Source organism: Micrasema longulum, unplaced genomic scaffold (genome assembly GCF_059751315.1).
Source record: "Micrasema longulum isolate JH-2025_06_02 unplaced genomic scaffold, ASM5975131v1 h1tg002933l, whole genome shotgun sequence".
Classification (NCBI taxonomy): domain Eukaryota; kingdom Metazoa; phylum Arthropoda; class Insecta; order Trichoptera; family Brachycentridae; genus Micrasema; species Micrasema longulum.
Genome location: NW_028280051.1, coordinates 50,544 through 75,363, shown reverse-complemented (window position 1 = coordinate 75,363; position 24,820 = coordinate 50,544). Strand labels below are relative to the sequence as shown.

The following is a 24,820-nucleotide window of genomic DNA, read 5'->3' as shown; positions in this document are numbered from 1 at the left end:
TCACCCCAAACGTTATATATTTGGCCTGGGCCGATTACAATACTTACATGAACAAACATACATACAAGAAACTAAACAAAAATAACATTAAACTATGTCGCAAAGACAAACAAGGGCAATAAAATAATGCTATAGAATAATATATATACACATACACAATGAGTATACAAGAATACAAGAAACATACAAGAAACTGTTTTTTTATGAAACTATCATGTTTTATTTACTGCACTACGCAATTTTTATTTATACATATATAATAAACTTGGCACACTTGAATAAATTTATTTAACTAAATTTAGGTTCTGGAATATTCAATGCGTTCAAATATTTATGTTGCCGTGCTATGAGTTTTAAAATCGAGGTAATAAAATAAATGCGGTCTTCTACACTAATCTCGCTTTTAAATTGGTATTAAATACTTGCGCAGAGTTGTATAAAAGTTATTATTTTATGTACTTTAATTGAAAAAAAATAATATTGCTAAATGAATTATTTTGCAAATTTTCAATAACTATTTTTGATAATAAATAATCTATGAAAAAAAATGACAAATTAACTAGTGATTTACGATGTATATTGTTGAATCAAATAAAGCATTTATAAAAAACGTGAAAAAACTGTTTAAAATATTCACAATATAAAAAAGACAAGAAAAGCACAAAAAAATATCAATAATCCCTTAAATCTAATAATAATTTAAAGTTCTGACATACCGCTGTCTTCTGCTTGTCTGCAATTGATTTCGCCATCCCTGATGATGCGATGCACCCACTCACTTTCTTTAGTAACTATTTTTAATAAATCGCGCCCGGAATAAATTAATAATTATTTTTATAACACAAATTAATCAAAAATAGCAAAGAGTAATTATTTTTACTGTCACTTTTATTAAACCGACATTTTGATTTTTAATTTCAATCAAATCGAACCAACACTCACTTTGAACACTCCCGAGATTTAAAAATAATTATTATTGTGCAAAATTTTAAAAAAACGCCAGAATTATCTTTGGCAGGGCATGTGGTGAATGCCTAAGACGTTTGCTTAACGTACTGAATTTTCGGGTTCGATTTTGAGCCAGGTCACGATTACATTTCTTTAAGCCTGGGTGTTAGCATTTACAAACCGCTCCCGAAAATAAATGTACTTTATTTTTAAAACCATATTTTTAGAAAACGCGAGGGGGCAATTATTTTTATTTTTACTGATTAAACCGATTTAAGTTTGTTTTACTATTAATTACACTTTGTTACACTCGACATTGGATAAGTTCCAATTCGGCCCATCTCGACACAGGACTGTTAGTCCCGTGGAGTTGGGACTTATGTCTCAAATAATGTACAATACTTATGTACGTAAATAAATAATTCAAATAACAAAATCGCCGATTTGGCGGATAACGTGGTCTAACGGCTAAGACGATGCCTCATTCACGTTTGTGTATTCGGGGTTCGATTCCCGATTCTTTAAAACAGTAGGATTGTTACAATTATTAACACGACACTTCTCACTTCACTTACTAACACAAAAAAAAACATTTTTAAAACGGTCGGATGTTACGCTGGATTTTAATAGTAAAATTTGAACAATTTATTTTTAAAGAGAAAAATTGCCACCCCAGTACACCACTTTTTGTACGAACATCAGCAACCATATACTTATTATTATTAAATGAATAAAAAAAATATTCGCTAAACCACCAACTTTTTGTTAAAAAACTTTTTCAAAATACGGTATTTTTACACGCGTGCGACGCGATCGAATTTTCGAGAAGAACTGACCACAAATTACAATCTTTGTATGAAAATGTTTTTTCTCTGACTTTATTTCTTACCTTTTCGCACTATCTCCCTCTAATATCTGTCAAAAAAAAAATAAAAACATAAACTCGACAGCCATAAATCAAAAAAAAAAAAAAAAGAAATCTCAAATGTCAAAATGAAACGCTCTAAACAAAGGTTTAATTACGTTTTATCAATTACTTAAAATTGAATTTATTAGTATTATTCTTTCACAATATGGGTTGGTGTGCGTATTTAATACCCCTTTCCTTAAATTATTTAATTTTTGCCTTTTTTCAATTGAATTTATGAATGAAAAATGCTTTATTACGTTAGTAAAATTGATATATTACAATTTATTTTTAAAAATACATTATATGGAGCAAACACAATTGTCATTCAATGTTTATTTTATATTAAAGAAAAGGTTCCATAATTAATTGTTCAGTAATTCGGTAAAACAGCGGTGATCTAATTAAATCATAAAAAATAATTATTAACACAGATTGACATTCGCAGGGTTCACTGTTTGAGAATCACCGGGATTCTGTTTGCACTTGAAGGATGAGATTTACGACCGCGCACCGGAATTCGACAAAGGGACAAATATCTGGTGTTAAGATTATGCTCGGGCATGGAAGGTTGATAAAACTTCCTAGCAAATTAAGTATGGAAGGGCTCAAATAAAAGCGCACATTCGTATTAATTGCTTAGTGAGTATTATGCAACTCATTACTTGAATTTCCCTCAAGAATAATCTTAGGAAGCTGACTAAGTACATGAGTTATTCCAAAATGCATGAAAGCGGCTGCTTGTAGCTTAGTCAAACCTCCGTGGGATTAACCCTTCTGGAGTGCTGAGAGCCATCTTCCAGTACCAGGACTGTTCCAAAATACATGAAAGCGGTCTGATAGCTGAGATAAATAACTCTGCCTTCTATAGCGGGTGCACGATCTTTTATATGCGAACTTTGGTGACTATTCTGGTGGGGATGTTTTCCTTCAGGGCTTCGCAGGGGATGAAACGCGCAGGGGTAGCCGGTCAGCTGCGATGTTAGAAGAGTAACGTTGTGGGGCCGAGATAGCGATTCATGTGCAAAAAAATCATAGGTACCCATTTCGGCCGCACGTTTCAATTATACTTTATCCACAAGTATTCGGACAAAGACAAAGACTCAGATTATGTGCAACAAATCCAGTCCTGACCCTGATCAGCCTCTCTATAATAATGGACAGAGGATTGAGAAAGTTGACAGCTTTAAATACTTGGGAGTACACATAACTGAGGATGGAAACATGCATAAAGAGCTCGCAACCCGCCTAGGAATTGCTGGAGCAACTTTTAACATGATGCGTGTTGTCTGGAACTCTAGTCTATACTCGGTCAAAACGAAATGCCGATTATTCAACTCTTGTATAATGCCAGTTCTCCTATATAAGTATGAATCTTGGCACCTTACCAAAGCTCAAAACACCAAACTTCTGAGTTTTGAGAGTAAGTGCTTGAGAAGAATATTAGGTATAAGGTGGTTCGATTTTATAACTAACATTGAAGTGCGAGAACGGACGCAGCAGCCTCCCATAACGAGCGTCTTGAGGATGGGGCAGTGGACCTGGCTTGGACATGTGCTGCGCATGCCTCAGTAGAACCTAAACCCTAGTTGCCTCTTCTTTAAACCTGCGGGATCACGCCGTCTTGGAAGGCCGTCAATGACGATCCTTAGGCTTTATTCTGCGGAATTAAGGGGCGCTGGATTGACATGGGAAGAAGCGAGAGTGCTGGCTGGTGATAGGGTCTCCTGGAGGCAACTGGTGATGTCCACATGCTCCTCTTAGGAGCGGATGCGGAAAAGAAGATTGGGACAAGACAAGTAATCGAACTGGGAAGAAATAAATGGTCAGGACGAGCGACCGATTACCCCTCCACTTTACGAACCCTGCCCCAGGAGTGATGGCTCCGTGTCAACTTCTCACAAGCAATCCGAAACAAGAGTGTTTTCGGCAAATAGGCATTGACATTGTTTATAAAACTAACATAATTCGGAAAAATCTGTGATTTTACAGTTAAGGGGTATGAGGGTTTCAACACTTGCAAAAAATACGCTTACATGTTGATATTGTTGATTTGACCGTTGAATTTTCGGAAACCACTTTATTTAACCCGGGATAAATGACTGTCTCAATTTACGGTGTGTGATCAGTTCAACTTTGATTTTCAAGAAAGATAGGCCGGAGGTTGGGCTTATTCAGATACCAATATACATGTTACGAGTTAGAAACTAACTTAAATATATCTTCTCTTCAAGACCGTTGAAATAAATCCGACTTTCTAGTCCTGTCTAAAATTCTCAACTCACTCTTTGATGCGCCTGAACTACTGAGCTCAATAAAATTAAGTATTCCAACTAGAAACCTCAGACAAAACTTACTCTTTCATACCGATAACCATAGAACTAACTATGGTTTTCATTCTCCTATGCCCAGAATTCTTAGGTCTGCCAACAAACATACCAGTCTTGATTTCTTTGATAACAAGTTGTCTTCTTTCATACAATCACTGAATCAAATTCAATTTTAAACATCTCTCTCCCACTTCTACTCCCACCAATGCTACTATATAACATTGTGTCTTTCTACTTTAACAAATAATAAAGCTCTATGGCTTGCTAAAATGACAAATTTCATCTAATTATATTGAAAAATGGATTAAGTTATACATGATTTTTTTTTCAAATGAAATATTTGCGTTCTTATGATTTACCCAAATATTCAATTTTAAGGGGCATTTTCAACAAGTTGTAAATAACTCACTATTATAAAATGGGAATTGAGTTGAAGTCGAGTGGGATTTGAACCACGGACCTTTGAGTTCTGAGTCCGAGACACTAGCTACGGGACTACGACCCGATTCAATTATATCAACCCGAGTCTATGGCGTTCTTGAAGACGATGCAATTAGGTAAAATAAACAGCAAAATGATCGCAATGTAAGGAACATCGAGACAAGATCTGAACTATTTATTTAAAGCTCGTTTAAATTGCTGTAAACTTAAACCAAAAAAGTTTAGATCTTGTCTCGAGTTAACAATACGACAAAGACGGGTCATTGGAGAATTAAGGCCATAGTGTGTTCTATGCTGATCGATGAACAGTTCTTCATTGTTTCTCAACCTATGAGTCAGAATAAGGAATTTTACTTATCCTAGTAATGGTGGCATATCAATTATACCATTTAGTATGCCGAACACTTATATGGAGTCAATATTAGTTCTACGTTTTTGTAAACTAGAAATATTTAACATTGACTCTATATCAGCATAAGAATAATTACCTCTCTCTAGTCTAGTCCGAGCATCCACGCTACTTTTTGAAGCGAGCGATGTTGGACTGATTCAATGTGATTTATGCGATTCACATAGAATGGAGACCAGACCACGGAGGCATATTCTAGGAGTGTGCACATGAGGTACCTACCTGTGAACCTGATTTTATTGATTTATTTATTTTATTTTCAGTTCACAAACAGTACAAGATATCACAATATAAATACAGTTAATAAAATAAAAAATAATAATACTAAACATCTTTCACCAATTATATGTGAACACCAATAGTCACAAAAGAAAAAATTGTATATAGACATATATGTTATTAAAGCAGTTTATTAGAATTTATATAAGATTAATTTTAATAAAATTTAATTTAAGATAGATGCAATTTATACAATTGAATATAACTTTACTAGATTATTAATAAAGTCTCTTAGTAGTAATAAGTTTTTTTAAATGTATATCATTAATTATAGTAATAATAGTCGCAATAAAATAACATAAATAAATAACAATGCGTACTCTTATTTAGTGTATATGTTTTATTATTACAATATTTGAGTTTGTCCAAATGTTCGTAGACAAAATACTGGATTTCACCCCCTCGGGAGTCATTAAGATTGGATTAGTTTTACTTTTTATTATTTTGACCAACGAGCGCTTTATGATTATGAAAAAATTATAAATAAACTTATCAATGGAACTTCTTGGTTTAGTTTTACTTTTTATTATTTTGACCAACGAGCGCTTTCACTTAAGTAGGCATCTTCACCAGTCTTCAACAGTCCTGGTACTGGGAGATGGCTCTCAGCACTCCAGAAGGATTAATCCCACGGAGGTTTGACTAAGCTACAAGCAGCCGCTTTCATGCATTTTGGAATAACTCATGTACTTAGTCAGCTTCCTAAGATTATTCTTGAGGGAAATTCAAGTAATGAGTTGCATAATACTCACTAAGCAATTAATATGAATGTGCGCTTTTATTTGAGCCCTTCCATACTTAATTTGCTAGGAAGTTTTATCAACCTTCCATGCCCGAGCATAATCTTAACACCAGATATTTGTCCCTTTGTCGAATTCCGGTGCGCGGTCGTAAATCTCATCCTTCAAGTGCAAACAGAATCCCGGTGATTCTCAAACAGTGAACCCTGCGAATGTCAATCTGTGTTAATAATTATTTTTTATGATTTAATTAGATCACCGCTGTTTTACCGAATTACTGAACAATTAATTATGGAACCTTTTCTTTAATATAAAATAAACATTGAATGACAATTGTGTTTGCTCCATATAATGTATTTTTAAAAATAAATTGTAATATATCAATTTTACTAACGTAATAAAGCATTTTTCATTCATAAATTCAATTGAAAAAAGGCAAAAATTAAATAAGTTAAGGAAAGGGGTATTAAATACGCACACCAACCCATATTGTGAAAGAATAATACTAATAAATTCAATTTTAAGTAATTGATAAAACGTAATTAAACCTTTGTTTAGAGCGATTCATTTTGACATTTGAGATTTCATTTTTTTTTTTTTTGATTTATGGCTGTCGAGTTTATGTTTTTTTTGACAGATATTAGAGGGAGATAGTGCGAAAAGGTAAGAAATAAAGTCAGAGAAAAAACATTTTCATACAAAGATTGTAATTTGTGGTCAGTTCTTCTCGAAAATTCGATCGCGTCGCACGCGTGTAAAAATACCGTATTTTGAAAAAGTTTTTTAACAAAAAGTTGGTGGTTTAGCGAATATTTTTTTTATTCATTTAATAATAATAAGCATATGGTTGCTGATGTTCGTACAAAAAGTGGTGCACTGGGGTGGTAATTTTTCTCTTTAAAAATAAATTGTTCAAATTTTACTATTAAAATCCAGCGTAACATCCGACCGTTTTAAAAATGTTTTTTTTTGTGTTAGTAAGTGAAGTGAGAAGTGTCGTGTTAATAATTGTAACAATCCTACTGTTTTAAAGAATCGGGAATCGAACCCCGAATACACAAACGTGAATGAGGCATCGTCTTAGCCGTTAGACCACGTTATCCGCCAAATCGGCGATTTTGTTATTTGAATTATTTATTTACGTACATAAGTATTGTACATTATTTGAGACATAAGTCCCAACTCCACGGGACTAACAGTCCTGTGTCGAGATGGGCCGAATTGGAACTTATCCAATGTCGAGTGTAACAAAGTGTAATTAATAGTAAAACAAACTTAAATCGGTTTAATCAGTAAAAATAAAAATAATTGCCCCCTCGCGTTTTCTAAAAATATGGTTTTAAAAATAAAGTACATTTATTTTCGGGAGCGGTTTGTAAATGCAAACACCCAGGCTTAAAGAAATGTAATCGTGACCTGGCTCAAAATCGAACCCGAAAATTCAGTACGTTAAGCAAACGTCTTAGGCATTCACCACATGCCCTGCCAAAGATAATTCTGGCGTTTTTTTTTAATTTTGCACAATAATAATTATTTTTAAATCTCGGGAGTGTTCAAAGTGAGTGTTGGTTCGATTTGATTGATATTAAAAATCAAAATGTCGGTTTAATAAAAGTGACAGTAAAAATAATTACTCTTTGCTATTTTTGATTAATTTGTGTTATAAAAATAATTATTAATTTATTCCGGGCGCGATTTATTAAAAATAGTTACTAAAGAAAGTGAGTGGGTGCATCGCATCATCAGGGATGGCGAAATCAATTGCAGACAAGCAGAAGACAGCGGTATGTCAGAACTTTAAATTATTATTAGATTTAAGGGATTATTGATATTTTTTTTGTGCTTTTCTTGTCTTTTTTATATTGTGAATATTTTAAACAGTTTTTTCACGTTTTTTATAAATGCTTTATTTGATTCAACAATATACATCGTAAATCACTAATTAATTTGTCATTTTTTGTTTGAAAATTTGTAAAATAATTCATTTAGCAATATTATTTTTTTTCAATTAAAGTACATAAAATAATGACCTTTATACCAATTTAAAAGCGAGATTAGTGTAGAAGACCGCGTTTATTTTATTACCTCGATTTTAAAACTCATAGCACAGCAACATAAATATTTGAACGCATTGAATATTCCAGAACCTAAATTTAGTTAAATAAATTTATTCAAGTGTGCCAAGTTTATTATATATGTATAAATAAAAATTACGTAGTGCAGTAAATAAAACATGATAGTTTCATAAAAAAACAGTTTCTTGTATGTTTCTTGTATTCTTGTATATTCATTGTGTATGTGTATATATATTATTCTATAGCATTATTTTATTGCCCTTGTTTGTCTTTGCGACATAGTTAAATGTTATTTTTGTTTAGTTTCTTGTATGTATGTTTGTTCATGTAAGTATTGTAATCGGCCCAGGCCAAATATATAACGTTTGGGGTGATATACTCTGTGTTAACTATATTTCTTAAAATACAGCTTGATTAGAGTGACATTTATCAGCAAAAGTGACGATATAACTTTGTAGCAACGTCTAAGAAGTCATTTATATTGACACACGAAAAATCATTCGTATCTGGCATGTTAATATATTTTTTTTAATACAATGCTTGACACATAAATCAATATAAATATATAAAATCAGCTTTAAAACTCAAATAAACCTAATTATTAATAACATTCTCAAGGTTACATCATTTTGCAAAAACGTTGAGATGGACAAATTGATCAAATAAAAAATAATTCATTTGTTGTTGTTTATGAAAAAAGTATAAATGTCTTATTGGTGAATAATTGTTTTAAATACACTACAATAGGGCTTGTCTTTGCGTTTTTATATCATTTTTCGGAAACAGAGTTTCATGATTGCATGAAAAAACTGATAAAATTGATTTGATCGGTACATGATCAGTAATTTTCCATCACTATTGACATTAGTTTGGCAGCTGTCATTTTATTCAAGCCCGATTTTAAGGACTATAGGATATAATCTCTAATTTTAAGGAATCTGTTAAAGACAGTAAAAATGAAATATAATACTATATATATTTGCATATACATAAAAATAAAGGTAAAACAACTCTGCGCAAGTATTTAATACCAATTTAAAAGCGAGATTAGTGTAGAAGACCTCGTTTATTTTATTAACTCGATTTTAAAACTCATAGCACAGCAACATAAATATTTGAACGCATTGAATATTCCAGAACCTAAATTTAGTTAAATAAATTTATTCAAGTGTGCCAAGTTTATTATATATGTATAAATAAAAATTACGTAGTGCAGTAAATAAAACATGATAGTTTCATAAAAATACAGTTTCTTGTATGTTTCTTGTATTCTTGTATACTCATTGTGTATGTGTATATATATTATTCTATAGCATTATTTTATTGCCCTTGTTTGTCTTTGCGACAAAGTTTAAGTTTTAACCCATTGAATATTCCAGGCAAAGCTGACTTAAAGATCAGAACCTAAATTTAGTTAAATACATTTATTAAAGATTGCTAAGTTTATGATAAATGTAGTGAATAAAATTATGTAGTGCAGTAAATAATACATGATAGTTTCATAAAAAAACAGTGTATTGTATGTTGATTGTGTATATGTATATATATTATTCTATAGCATTATTTTATTGCCCTTGTTTGTCTTTGCTACATAGTTTTATGATATTTTTGTTCAGTTTCTTGTATGTATGTTTGTTCATGTAAGTATTGTAATCGGCCCAGGCCAAATACATAACATTTGGGGTGATATACTCGTATATCTGTGTTAACTGATTACTTGTCCCAACTCAACACAGCACTAACTTTTAGTCGCACGGAGTTGGGACTAATGCCTCAAATAAACTGTTACACATTTTTCGAGACAATAGATAAATAACAAAACTGCCCATGGATTTGGCGGTCTTCGTGGTGTAGTGGTCGAGACGCTTGACTCACACACGGAGTATTTAGCAGTAATATTGGATACTTATATTTTTTATCTAGATAAACAAAAAAATAAATTAAAAAAATATTCAAAACAAACACATAAAATCATGATGTATCAAAGTAACCCCATTCCAAAGGGTTGACTTTCATCACCGGGTCTTTATTATTTTCTCGCTCGCACAACATCATACTTTCTCATTTAAAAATAATATTTTTATTTATCTTAATTTTTATAACAGTTTTTCTCGTGTGTTACTCTCGCACTCTAGCATCGATACCACCCCTGAAGCAGTTAACATAACGCATTCAAAATATTGTTGAATAAAAGACATACTTAAATTTTTGTAACATTTTTATTTCATATATTAAAATAATTATAATATTTACAATTTTAATATTCTATTAAATAAAAGAAAATGGACTTTGTAAAAGGTGTTCTTTAAATAATATTTCGAATTTGTCCAAACGTCTGTAGACAAAAACCTAGATCTCACCCCCTATATGACCTGCCGTTGGCTGGTTTAAGTGGCCGTTACACATTTTAGGGAAGGAAATTTTTACACAGTAAGTCTAGGCATTCGCACCGCTTATGACCTGTTGTTGGCTGGAAAGGGCCACTTAAACCAGCCAATCGTGTGTTTTCATACAAAACACATGAAAAAAACTGTTTTAAAAAATAAGATAAACAAAAATATTATTTTTAAATGAGAAATTATTATGTTGTGTGAGCGAGAAAATAATAAAGACTTGGTGATCAAAGTCAACCCTTTGGAGTGGGGTTACTTTGACACATCATGATTTTATGTGCCATTGGCTGGTTTAAGTGGCTCTTTTACAGCCAACGACGGGTCATAAGCTGTGCGAATGCCTAGACTTACTGTGGAAACATTTTCTTCCCTAAAATGGCAGGTAGAGGCTCTGTAAATGCCTAGACTCACACATTCCTTGCCCAAAATGTTATTTATATCTGGTGCAATAAATTTAGATCTGTCGGTCTATAAACATTTGGCTCAAATATTGTTGATGTTCGGTTGTGTCAATTTTTTTTCCAAATTTAGAGAACGAGAGGTCAAATTTCAAAAAATTAGTCCAGTGGTTCTAAACCTTTTTGATGTCAAGGAGCACTTTTGATCGTAAGGAAATTCGCGGTACACCAAAACTAAAGATTACTTTTATTACGAGTGATGCATTCAAATTATTAGGTTTTGTCACTAGAGTCACTAAAATGTTTAAAGATATAAGTACCTTAAAAATTTATAAAATACTTATGTATGGAAGTGAAACATGGAACTGGCAGAGGAAGGATGAAAGCTGAGTGAACGCGGTTGAAATGCGTTCTCTTAGACGAATGTTTGGGAAATCAATGTATGACAGGGTTACGAATGATGAAATCAGGCGAGAGTGTAAATCTGAGTCAAGTATAATTGATAAGATTAAGAAAGGGTCTCTGAGATTGTTTGGTCACGTAGAACGAATGGACGACGAAAGAATCCTAAAACCAGTTTATATGGCAAAAATGAACTGTAACGTGAGACGAGGACGACCAAGGAAGACGTGGCATGATCAGATAAACCAAAATCTAAAGTCTGGCCATGTCAAAAGCAGACAAAACCGAAGGGCATGTATGACAAGATGTATGAATGTGGAAGAAGCTAGGAATGTATGCCAGGATAGACGTGTGTGGCGGTCCATTCTCTCTGCCTACCCTTATGGGGAAATGGCGTGATGGTAGTAGTAAAAATGTTGTATTACGCATTTGCCAGAAGTCTGCTTGAACATACAACTTTAATCTGGTCCCCACTCTATGAAAATATAAAATAGAAAAAGTCCAAAATAAATTAATTAAATTTGTATCATACAGAAATAATTACCAATTCAATAATTATAATGAAGCGAGGGTACATTTTAAAATAAACTCTTTGGATAATAGACGACATATAGCTGACTGAATTTTTCTATTTAAGCTTTTAAATGGTATTACTGACTGCCCCAATTTACTAAGTTAAATTAATTTCCATCTCCCTTTTAAACGTACCGTCACACCAAATTATTTTACTGCACCAATGTAAACACTAATGCAGCAAAACATTTGTGCATTTATAGAATACAAGCTGAACCCGGCAATGCTTTGCTATTGCTAGATTTGAGTTCTTGCTAAGTAGATTAAATGAACACAATCGAAAGTTTGATATCAATTATTGTACAGTGAAACCTCTATCTATCCTTTTTAAAGGGACTTATTGAAATAAACTATGAATGCCGGAAAACAATGAATGCGGGAATAAGAGGAGATAAGATCGGGTAAAGATACCGCCCTGGCAATCTGCATTACCATTGGCAGGTTCAAATTCTAAAAAAGATACAAGTTTCATGTGTAAATAAATGCATTTATATGAAATTAGAAAGCAGAACAAAAACAAAAACAAAAAAAACATTAAAGTTTATTGCATTGGAAATAATCTTTCACTGAAGTTTGTTTTTTTACCGTTTTATTCCCGTAAGTCAACATTATATTTTCAGCTTTGCAAATAATATTTTTTTTGGCATCAGTTATTGAATGTGAGTAGTAAAATGTTTTTAATCTTTCGAAGATAGTGCATGCTTCTGAAAATGAAGGTACAGGCGTCACACAAGCTTTCGATAGTTTCTATCCCATACGTTGGGATATTGTCGTCAAATGTAATAAAATTGTTGAAATTCGTCTGTGTATCAAGTCTTAGCCAATCATCTTCAGAAACTCTCGAGCGTTCTGCGCATTAGAACAAAATATTAAAATATGTCAAATACGCATCGTACTTCAAACGATGAATGCTGTAAAATGATGGATAGAGAAACGATCGATGCGATCAATTTTTGTATGTTTTATATGAAATTATTTCGGAGTAGGAAGAAATAAATGAAACATCCGGGAAAACGATTATTCGAGGAACGATAGATAGAGGTTTCACTGTATTTGGTCCAAATTAGATATGTACGTATTCATTATTATTTTTCTGTTTCGATTTAAATATTGTGAAGACAGATAATTTTTATAAATCGGTGTTCGAACATTGTTTTCCTGTCACTGTCTCGCAGATGCCTCCCCAATACTGTGAGAAAAAGACAACTGCATGTCAGACCTTTTGTTAGAATAGACAAAAATCGACGTTTCGCTGTACCGTTTTCCGCACCTCAAAACTGAACCGATTTTGTTATTTTTTATTTTCTGTGTCGGTATGTTTTGCGTTTTTCAAAAATAGTTCTGCTTGTATTCCGTGCGCCCCAAGACAGCAGACTGTGCTTTTTATGGGTTTTGATGGTTCGAGTTCCCATAGTAAACCATTTTTAAAAAAACAAAGTAATACAGGTACACGCCAACGGTAAATATCTATAATGTGTAAAAAAGAGCTCTGTGCTGGTTTGGACCTGTAGAGCGAATGGACAACGAAATAAAGGCTAAAAATATTTACAATGCGAATGTTCATGGATGCAGAAATAGAGGAAGACCGAGAATGACATGGCATGACCGATTCCAGCAAATACATGGTAAAAGTCGTAATATTCGGCACGCATGCATGAGAAGATCTATGAATGTAGAGGAAACGAGATCTGAATGCAAAGATAGAGGATGTGGCGTTCTATCCTCTCTCCCTACCCTTACGGAGAAACGGCGTGATAGTTTGTTGTTGTTGTTTTTAAAAAAAAAAAACATTTCTCTAATGCCATTATTCAGAGAGAAAATACGTGAATCCGTTTTTATTATTATTATGGATAACTTATATAGCGCCATTTTCGTAATAAAATACCTCAAGGGCGCTTTGTATTAAGAAAAGTCGGACCTCGTTTCCTCTTAAGGTTAAACATAATTAAGTATACTTACAAAACTTTACTTCAAAATCTTTAGTGAAAACCATTTGGATAAACGTAAAAAAGATGTTGTAACTTTTTATTGATAAGTACCTAAGTACTTGTTTAGGATTGAATTCCAAACCCAAAAATAATAGATATTCTAATATTGCATTTAAGTAGGTACCCAAGTTTATGTTTGAATTCCAAAACATAAAATAATCTATTATTTTCAAATAAAGAATTCTTTTAGCAAATTTCAAACTCTGCCTCAAAAATGCACTTGAGTCAAGAATGCGATTTTCAAAAATGTATAGAATATCAGTTTATATTATTTTAGTATAAAATCAGAAATCCAGAAAAAGGAAATAAATGGAGAGAAATTATAAGGAATTCAATGAAATAATCTGATCGCGATCCATAAAAAAACTAATGTTGTCTGCAAGCATTCAAAAACAAACTTTTTTATACACAAAAAAAAATAACATCCATCCATTTTTTGGAATACGCATTCTCGACGAATGCAACCCTTGGCGATGGATAAAAAAAACATTTACTCTCCTAACTTTTTTCTACTTAATAAATTGAAGATTTTATGAGCTATAAACCTTCTCGCGGCAAAGATGTACATTTATCTGAAAATCGCACGTCAATCGGTCTGGTAGTGATCGAGTCCATTGAGGACAACCGTTCGAATATTGCCTATTTATATATATATATAGATGCAACTTAAAAAATAATATTATTGGAGCCAATGCGAGTGATCTCTTAAACCTGAATAATAATAAATTCAAAAGGGAAATCAGCGATAGCATGCAGGCATTGTCACCGTGGGTAAATACATTAATATTTTTTTTTTATTTAAAATTTACAATGCTAAATATGTACAAACATTTTATTTATGGTTTTCCAAATTGTATTTTTGACGTTTTTCCATTTTTAATTGCCAAAAACTTTATCAAAACATATTTTAAATACTTATAGGCGTGCTTATGAATTCACTCAAATATTTTAATTTTGTGACCATTTTCAACGAGTTTTAAAAACAAAACTATTTTTTTTTAAATGTAACTTAAGTTGTGGTAGAGCGTGAACCTTGGACCCTTGATCCGTGTGTCCGCTACACTAGCCATGGGACCACAACCCGGTTCAGACATTTTTTTACTTAAAATATGTTTTTTTTTTATAACGGTTATGGTAAAAAAACATCTATTATGTTGGGTTTTTTTTTATATATTAATGTCCCGCATTTAAAATTTTTATGCTTATTTATTGTCAACTTATAAATAAGAAGAAGAAAAGTTTTCACCCACACCATACTATATTAAATATAATTATTTAATATTTGTACGGATCTTATGATCCAATCCATGAAATAACAAAAAGGGAAAAATCAGTATTTGAACCTTGGACCTCCGTATCCGGAGTCTATGACACTACCCACGGTACAACAACCCATTTATTATATTGTACTCTGTATCTAGGTATATAGATATAATGCAAATTCCATAATATATGAGGTATTTACAAACTTTTATTACAAGAGTAATAAAAGATTGTTGATCGAATTATTTTGGGATATAAATGGGAGTCTTGTAACAGAACTTGATTGTTTAAAACTGTCGATATCTTAAATTCGTTATTTCAGTTAGTTTTTTTTCTATTTGTGGCAGATTTTTTTTTATCGGATTAATCGCATTATTCGATAATAATGATTGGCGCATCACTATTTTCTGTGTTTAATTTTTTTGTTTCTATGGTTCTCATCTCCGTTCAAAACAGAAAGGTCAAAAGTGAAAATTTTGACTTTTGACGTCTCGTTTCTTGTTCCATCGTTCATCGCGGAACAAAAAATGTGGTTGTCGTTTAAACTACAAAATTAAAATTGTTGGTTGAACATTATGCTTCTAAAGCTAATTTTCAATGACATAAAACATGGATTTGAAAGCTAGGTTACGAAAATACATTAAAAAACTTGAAGGTTGGTTTGTGTTTAAACAAGGTCTTGTTTCCAGATGTACCTTTACTTTAATGTTATTTTTCACTTTAGACTCCCCGGACTACGTTCCACCAGAAAAACGAGAGGAGATAGAGGCGGCGGAGTTTAAAAATGCTTACAAGCCGAATTTACCGGCTCCCGAAGGGTCGTACAAAGCCATTCCTAAATTCTACCACAAATTACCGGAGGAAAATGAGTTTTTGGGGCGGAAACTCCGAGAGGAGGCTAGATCAATGTTCCTGCAGAGAAAGAGCAAAGAGTTGATAGAAAATGCAGAGCTGAAGCAGTTCTGGACGCTTCTAGATAAAGGAGACATGTTTACTTGTGCCGAGGACCAATATTTAACATACGCGGAATTTAAAAAGCTTCGAGAAAAAGTGGAGCCGAAATTCAAGTAAGAGCTATTTACATGGTTTATATCTTAGACTATTAATTCGCTCCCGCTTAACTCTAAAGCTCGCTGCCTCAAAAAATATGTGTTGGGTCATATTAGACCCAGTCGCCTTTTGGGTATTCTTTTGTTTGTTTTTCAACAGTTTTTTATCATCACAATATGCTCTGAATTATAAAAGAACGTGTGGTAAAGTTTTGTGTATGATTTATCGTGACTTAGTTAATAAAAATTACTTTTCTCATAATCAATCATTTTCAATACTACAGGGCGAGTACAAGTTAAAGAGAAGCCCTATAGCTCTATTGCATAGAGAACAAAATCGTTCTAAATTTTTGGTTTGGTTTTTAGTTTAACAACAAATGTGTAACGGACGGTTTCGGTTTGCGCTTGCAATTCTTGACCTGAGTACATTTAAAATATTTTTTTTGCATTACAAGAAGGCCAATTACAGTGGTGAATTACATCTCAAAACACCCGGGCTTGAGAAAAATCACATCACTTTTTTTGTGTTCTCACCGGGAATCGAACCCGGAACCTACCGTCCGTGAATCAAGCGTTTTGACCACTACACCATGAAGGCCACACACATACAGCCTGTTGTATTGCTGTAAACTGTAACTAACTTCGTAGTTGATAATCATAGAATGGTTTTTGTCCACATGGGGGACTATTAACTTGTGACGTATTATTACTCTTAAGATTTTTTATATGATATAAACAATTATTTACATTTCGGTAGCCATTTTCAACAAGTTGTAAATAACTCTAGTCTAGTTCTGTGTGTGAAATAGAACCAAAACCCCGGGTGAGTGATTTCAGCTTGATGGCTTCTCTCAGATGAAAATCCTGACAGTGAAATATAACTGTACAGTAAAACATATTTTAAGTTACAAGTTAGTGTCTAATTTTACACTACCTACAACTTAATTCCATTAATAGGGAAATATCACACACTACGAATACCGATAAAAATATATGAAATGGATTTAGAATAATTAATTGTATTTTTGAAATGAATATGGATATTGTGGAGAAATGTTTTCATATATAAATGTTAAAAAGAAATTGAATAAATATACATCGCTATAAAAACGCAAAATGTTTGGCCTTGGTAGTTAGACATCAAGATTTGTGACAATGTTCTAAACAAATTTAAATGGTCGGGAACAGATAAACATGAACATATTACAACAAAGATGAAGAACATTTCAAAGAAGGTAATATATAAGTCTAAGCATCTACATGGCTTATGACCTGTCATTGGCTAGTTTAAGTGGCCACTTTACACACCGTGTAAAATTCACCATTCTGTCCATATTTGAACATCTATATTCCTTCAACCTTTTCAACTCTTGATGTTTGTCAAGTTAAAGAGCCGAAACCTTTATTTCATCTCATTGAATTGTTTCACCTACATACTAGGCAACGCCTGAAAAATGTTCTCCTTCTCCGTTATAATATGTTAATATTAACAGCTCCCCCATAGAGTAGTCCCTGTCTACAAACATTTGGACAAACTCAAAATATTGTTCTTTATAAAAACATGAATCGTGACTTATTAGGGGTTTGGCCAATGGAATGACTGTTTTTGCGGGAATCCAAAATTACACATTGAAAAATATTTTTTATGCTAGGTACTTATTCCTATTTTTTTCATAGACCTTTATTACTTTAAAAATGTTTAAAAAATATATATATTTTCCTTTTGCTGGATGTTTATACTAAAATTTGTATTCAGGTTTATTGGGTGTAAAATTCCTCTTTAAAGCCGGTTTTTTTTTCAGACCTTTTCTCACAGCAACTGTATTTGGAAAGCTGCAACGAGAACACCCGGGGTGTGTTGCTGTGGACTCTCTATTCAACTATGTGATGCGGAAGTCATGGTATAAGCAGAGTAGGATCAGGCTTTCTGTATATGATCCCACTGGGCAGGGATATCTGAGAGAACAGGTAAAGATTGTTTTTTTATTGGAATTTTTTTTTCAGGCTTTGCCCAATAGGTGAAAGGGTCGCAGCTCTTTTACTTCACAAAAGTCAACGGATGGAAGAGTTGAGGAAATGTGGATGTTTAAACGTGGGCAGAATGGTGAATGTTACGCTGTGTGCAAAGTGGCCACTTAAACCAGCCAATGACAGGTCATAAGCCTTGAAAAATGCCTTCACTTTCATATTCCCTTCTCAATATTTTTTCCCTCTTAGTCGCAACAAATTTAGGTAAAGATATTTAATCTATTATTTACTTTATGTTTGTCTATGAAGAAATATGGAGGTTCAAACATAGACAGAATGTTATGCAGTATGTAAAGTGGCCACTTAAACTACCCTACAACAGGTTGTAAACCCTGTAATTAATAATAATGTTTCTACCTCTAATAGAGTGTAAACTCATCGTTAGAGGAAATTCGTTTTACATATATTTTATTTCTTTAATATTTTACTGTTATAATATATGTTAATATGCATAGGCTTGCATGCACCAATGTCCTGATTGAGTCGCATCGTAAACTTGAGACAAGATCTAGACTTTTTTGGTGCAAGTCTTTCTAGATTTAAACAATCACTAAGGTAGACCAGATCTTGTCTTGAGGTAGTAATTATTATTTAATTTTTTGTCCTCGCTTTAATTTCCTTTATCTGTATTTTATTTTTATTTTGCCTGTTTGTATTATGATTTGTGTTTGCCATTTTTTGAAAGGACCAAGTCCGTTAGTAAATAAATAAATAAATTAATAATAAATTTATAACTCCCTGGGGGTAAAATCTAGTCCTCTACAAAAATTTGGAAATATAAAAAAAAAACATATATATTTGAATTCAGTCAAACTTGGTACTACAAGGAAGATGGGACCGGCCGAATTTAAGAAGAAGGCATAATTTTAAGTAGAAATAAAAGAAAATGTCACAAAAATTTATGTGATTTAAAATGCTTATATTTCTTTTCAAAATCAAAAAATTTAAATTTGGCTTCGGCCGCTTTCATGTTCAATTTATTATCTTTAAATTATTACAACAAATTTTAGTTCAATACTTAGTCTTTATTGAGATCCCAGATACCTAAGTTTAGTCTAAATTTAAAATGGCGTAATCTGCCGGTCTAAAAGTAATTATATTTTAGTTACATAAAAAACTTTTAAGTATATTTTTTAACAGAAATACCTTTAAAAAATATTGTTTGTTTCTAATTTATGTTTTTTATTTTTTATTATTGCGCGATTAAAAAAACAATCGTTTTAAAATGACAAAATCGTATGATTTCCTTATTTTGTGTTTGTTTTACCAGACTACAGCCTTAATTAAAATTTTAGTAAATGCTTACAAACATACCATGTTTTAAATTTCAAATGCAGATAAATATTTTTTTTTTCACAATGTTATACTGTGGATAAGAATAGAGAAAACTTTTTAAACACTTCAACACATTCTATTTTACAAATAATTGCCACTTTTTCACAAATTGAGAGACACTTCCGCTTGTTGTTTATGATTTAAAGGTTAGTTTTTAACTGATCTGAGATCACCCACTCCTAATGATTTTTATGCATTGACCATAGAACATTAAAAAATTAAAAAACATAAGAACTGCATTTATTAATTCTCATCTATCATCATTTCAGGATTTGGATAACTATATTAAAGACCTTGTACCAACATTGCCAGCATTGGAGGCTCTGACACCCTCGTTTGGTAGCTTCTACGTGTGCACAGCTTCTAGGAAATTCCTCTTCTTTCTGGATCCACTCCGGACGTGCAGAGTGAGGATTATCAGCATCCTGGCTTCCAACTTCTTAGAAGACATGATTGAGGTATTATTATTTATCAAATGTTTCTCGGTTATAAACATAATATAATTTGTTAGTAGCAGAGAAATCTGTGGTGAAATAAATGGTATATGAAAAAAACCCGAATGTTTTAACAAAAATATGTAATAATAATAATTTTATGACTTGTAAAAATCTAATATTTGGAATGTTTTATATAATACTTTAAATAATTCAGATCTAAATATTTTTTTTAATATACCATAGGCGTAATTCTGCATATCTAAATATGTGTTGCTTTCCAATAAACTGGATTTTTAGAACTAAATTTGTAGATTCAACTTAGGAGTCAGTGCACCCCTGAGTAGAAATGTCAAGCAACATGCCAAGTAAAATTGCCTAATGTTAGGTGACTGCTGTGACTCCTTATGATGCTTGTTTGAAACGCTGAATAAAATTGTAAATCCTAATGCTTGCGTGATAATTTCTTTAATTCGTTTCCTTAATGCGAAGAACATTAAACCACTCCACATTCATCAATAAATCTGTGAGGTGTGTGGAGAATATGCGATGACTGATTTAATCGTGATGGGTGAGATAGTTCAAAGTTCGTGATAATGTGCACGACGATGAACGTAGCGGGCGTCTCCTTTTATGAAGAGAGAATACAAAAGCTTGTGCCGGGCTATGACAAGTGCCTACAAAATGGTGGGAGTTATGTAAAAAATAGTTTAAGGTCTAAAGATTTTTTCACAATATTTTTTTTCTTGTTTTCTATAACCTATTAAACGGAACTTATTTTTTAGATATAATTTAAAAAATAACATTTCTGATAGCACTGAACATCCCCATTAGTAATTGAGTTCTTGTCCAACAGTTGCGGGAAGAAGATTTATCCATGGAAATACTAGAGAAGAACTGGTTCTCCGCTACATCTGCCCTTAGAGTGTACGGCCAGTACTTGAATTTGGATACTAACCAGAACGGATTGCTAAGCCTCGATGAATTACAGGGGTGAGTGCATTATTTTAGCAGACTGGATAAAACGACACAGCATTCTATGTTTACTTTTTTTTTTAAATATATTAAAAAGTATTTACATTCACATATACTTAAATTCCCGCCACTCAGCAAATGCGTTTTTTTGCAGGGATTTCTTCAAATCGGATAGTAACATCTAATCTTTAATACTATCAACTAAATAAATGTAAAAATATATTAAATTAAGTCCTTTTTAGGTTTTTTTAAAATTATTATTTACATACATATTACATTTTAGTTATTTTCAAAACATTTTTAAAATTGGTATTTTTTTTACAGGACTCCATTGTAAAACCCACTCCTTGTCTACTAACAGTTGGACATCACTAAATACTGTAGATGTTTCTTAAATAAAATTATGCTTTGCCTTAGTGTTTTGTTTTGAATTCTACCAGGTACGGATCAGGCACCCTGACTCGCACCTTCCTAGCACGAGTGTTCCAGCAGTGCCTGACCTATGAGGGGGAGATGGACTACAAGTCCTTCCTGGATCTGGTACTGGCGCTGGAGAACCGCAAGGAGCCGCAGAGCCTGCAATACCTGTTCCGAGTGCTGGACATCCACCACCGTGGCTACCTGGACAGCTTCACCCTTAACTACTTCTTCAAGGTGAGGACATTGATTTTGGAAGGGTATAATCTTGTTTTTATAAAATTTGAAAGTCTTTTTTTTTTTTTTTTTATTCAGAAAACAGACAGTCACACATAAAAAGTATTAAAAACAAAGACCAATTAAGTTTTCATTAATTAAGTAAAAAATATAAACATTAACCCATTAAACCACTAATAAAGATGACGTAATTTGTTCATACAACACACTATTTAATTATGACACATTTTTTTATTACAATAACATTAAGACGAAATTAATATTTTGTAATAAATAACGTGAAATGAATCATGATTATTACATTTTATTATGAAATCAGTAACCGAAATATACTTATTTATGTCATTTTTATGAATAAAGTTATTGTCATTCAGATTTGATGTAAAAAAATCACTTCAAAGACAAACCGGCGAATCGCCGGCTTTGTGTTGCAATGAGTTAAATGTGACAAAGAAAAAATAGTAAAAAACTTCAGCGAGAAAAGAATGATTTTACAATTAATATTTGCATTTTCCATGGATGTTATTATTGGTAACAAATTAAAATACCGAATGCACACTCCGAGTCATCCATGCACACATATATGAATGCAATATAGAAGTGCATAGACTTGTTATAGAATTTGGAAGGGTATAATCTTGTTCTTATAGATTAGGGAGTATATAATCTTGTTTTAGACTTTGGAAGTGTTTAATCTTGTTATTGACTTTGGAAGGGTATAATCTTGTTATGGACTCTGGAGGGCGATAGAGTGAATATTGTGGTGTTATAGATTTTTGAAGGACATGATGTTGGATGAATATCGTGGTGCTGTTATACACTTCGGATGGGTGTAATCTTGTTGGGTGAATATTGTGGTGTTGTTACAGACTTTGGCACGATGTAATCTTGTTACAAACTTTGGAAGGGTACAATTTGGATGGGTATAATCTTGTTGTTGGATGAATATTATGGTGTTGTTCCAGTAGCTCGAAGTCTTTAGTTAAGTAGGGACTCCATACTTAGTATACATACTCCAATAGAGGTCTGACATAGGTCTTGTATATTTTAAGGAATATCTCTGAAGTAGTATTTTGGAATGCCTTTTAAATAAAATAAATTATTGACTTGACTTTTTTGGCGATAGATGTGATGCGAACTTCTATTTTAAATCCACTGATATGTTTATGCCGAGATCTTCTTGATACATACTCATAATATTTTTTTGCAGGCGATCCAAGAGCAGATCGAAATCCACGCACCCGTCGTGTTCGAGGATGTGAAAGACGAAATATTTGACATGGTAAAGCCAGTGGATCCTACCAAAATCACCCTCCAAGATCTCATCAACTCGGGGCAAGGAAGCACGGCTATAAGCATCCTCATAGAACTACAGTGCTTCTTGGCTTATGAGCACAGAGAGAACTACGCTCCTATTCCCCAAATGATAGATTGAAACAATCATTACGGGTTAACATGAGGAAAAATTCGATCATATGTATCCTATAGGATACATTGCCAAGAAGGGGTTAAGGGTGTCATTTTGAAACTACAGTGAAACCCCGAAATTAGCATTTTCCCGCGATTACGTATAATTATTGTCTCATTGAATTTCGTAGTTTTGAGTACATTTAAAACCCAGTTTTACGTTTTTTTTTCCCCGCAATGAACGGCACAAAAATTTGCAATTCTCACTGAAAACTGACTTAATAATTTTAGTTGTAATTTAAAACACTATTGTTTATTGTGTTTTACGAACATTTGTTTTTGACAGCTCAAAAGTCTGAAGTTAGTCTCTAGTCTCTATCATTATACCAACTTGTTGGTAAGTTTAATTAATAAACAAAACCTAGAAATCAACCGACAGTTAATTGTGTTTTACGGACATATATTTTTTCGTGTTTTCTTTTGTTGTTGTAATTTTTAAAGACAAATATCTGTGTTGTTCTAAATTATGAACATTTATTTTCATATTTTAATTGTAATTTCAAAGACGGTTTATTATGTTTTAAATGATATTAAAAAAAGTTGCAACAAAAAAAATTGTTCAAACATCGCTCTATAACTTTTTTAATGAAAAATAATTTACCGAATTCATTTTTTTTCCATTACCTTCCATTTTTATTTTTTTTAATCAGTTCCTTGAAAAATGTAATTTAAGGGTTTTACCTCAGAGTAATAAGGCGCTATCACTCTAGAGCTGCCCATACGGACGAAAATCATTCTAGGATTATCAATCACCAAGTTAGCTATAGTTTACAGCAAAACAATTGGGCATAGGTACTCGGGTCGAGAATTGTTATTAAACCAAAATTTGCAACGCTTTTGTCCTATCCAATTGAGCGAAATTCCATCTCTATAGCTGTGGCTCTTTATACTCTGAGGGTTTTACTGTAGTTAAGTTTTTAAATTATTCGTGTGGTTTAGACAAATAAAGCATTTTGTTAGTCGTTTTTGACCGAGAATTATATACTAATTAGCACAATTATTATCATATTGAGTTTTGTTATTGTTAAAGTTAGAAAATATAAATACATATTATGTAGCTTATGTATATGTCGCATTGTAAATAAAAAACAGTATTTTATACCGGTTGTAATAAAATAAATATATTTTCATACAAATAGTGAATATTTAACAAACAATATTTTTTAAACTGTGCATAAAACTTATTTACTATTTATTGTTTATAAGCCGTTGAAAGCTGTGACTTTCGAAACTAATCACATTTTAAAAATAAACTTTAAGGGTTTTGACAAAAGTGTTTTATTTATTATTTTTAACTAGGAATATTGTGAGTAGAAAATCTTACTTAGGGAAATCTTATCTTATACAAATAAATATAAAATATTGTCGCGTTAAAATTGATTCAAAGAGAGAATAAACATATGGCTCTATTCCACTGAGTTTCTCATATGCGAGGTCACTAAAGTTTAAAGATCAGAAGGGATGTGTTTAGCGCATTTCTTTACATTTTGTAAACTTGTATAATAACATGCAATGACAACTCGAGCATTGTAATTATGTTATTTTTACATCAGAGTTATATGATCGGTTACACAGATTCCTGTGCCATTCTGTACTCATAAACACTTCCTCGTTCGGTGAATGTGGTACCGGCTGCTTCCCTGGACATCGATTTCCCCGTGTCTCCATCCTCTAGGGAGCCGTATCCACCGCCACCAGGAGTCAGTAGGATAAACACGTCCTAAAATTAGAA

At 32.4% G+C, this 24,820-nt stretch overlaps 2 protein-coding genes across 3 annotated transcripts in view; one reads left to right on the top strand and one right to left on the bottom strand.

The window, feature by feature from the left end:
* Positions 1 to 7,753: 7,753 nt before the first annotated feature.
* On the top strand, positions 7,754 to 24,361 carry LOC148271321 (serine/threonine-protein phosphatase 2A regulatory subunit B'' subunit gamma-like; the record flags this gene model as incomplete). Its single annotated transcript, XM_088241532.1, has 7 exons — positions 7,754 to 7,838; positions 15,871 to 16,213; positions 17,998 to 18,163; positions 19,828 to 20,016; positions 20,849 to 20,985; positions 21,408 to 21,621; positions 22,832 to 24,361. Coding segments are annotated over 7 exons (1,359 nt in total), but the record flags the coding sequence as incomplete, so codon positions are not given.
* LOC148271320 (5-oxoprolinase) overlaps positions 24,189 to 24,820 on the bottom strand; it is a 28,517-nt gene continuing 27,885 nt past the window's right edge. For both annotated transcript variants that reach the window (XM_088241530.1, XM_088241529.1), the window contains exon 26: positions 24,189 to 24,808. In XM_088241530.1, coding sequence (XP_088097656.1) covers positions 24,656 to 24,808 — 153 coding nt within the window. In that variant the 3' untranslated portion in view covers positions 24,189 to 24,655. The remainder of the gene's footprint in view (positions 24,809 to 24,820) is intronic.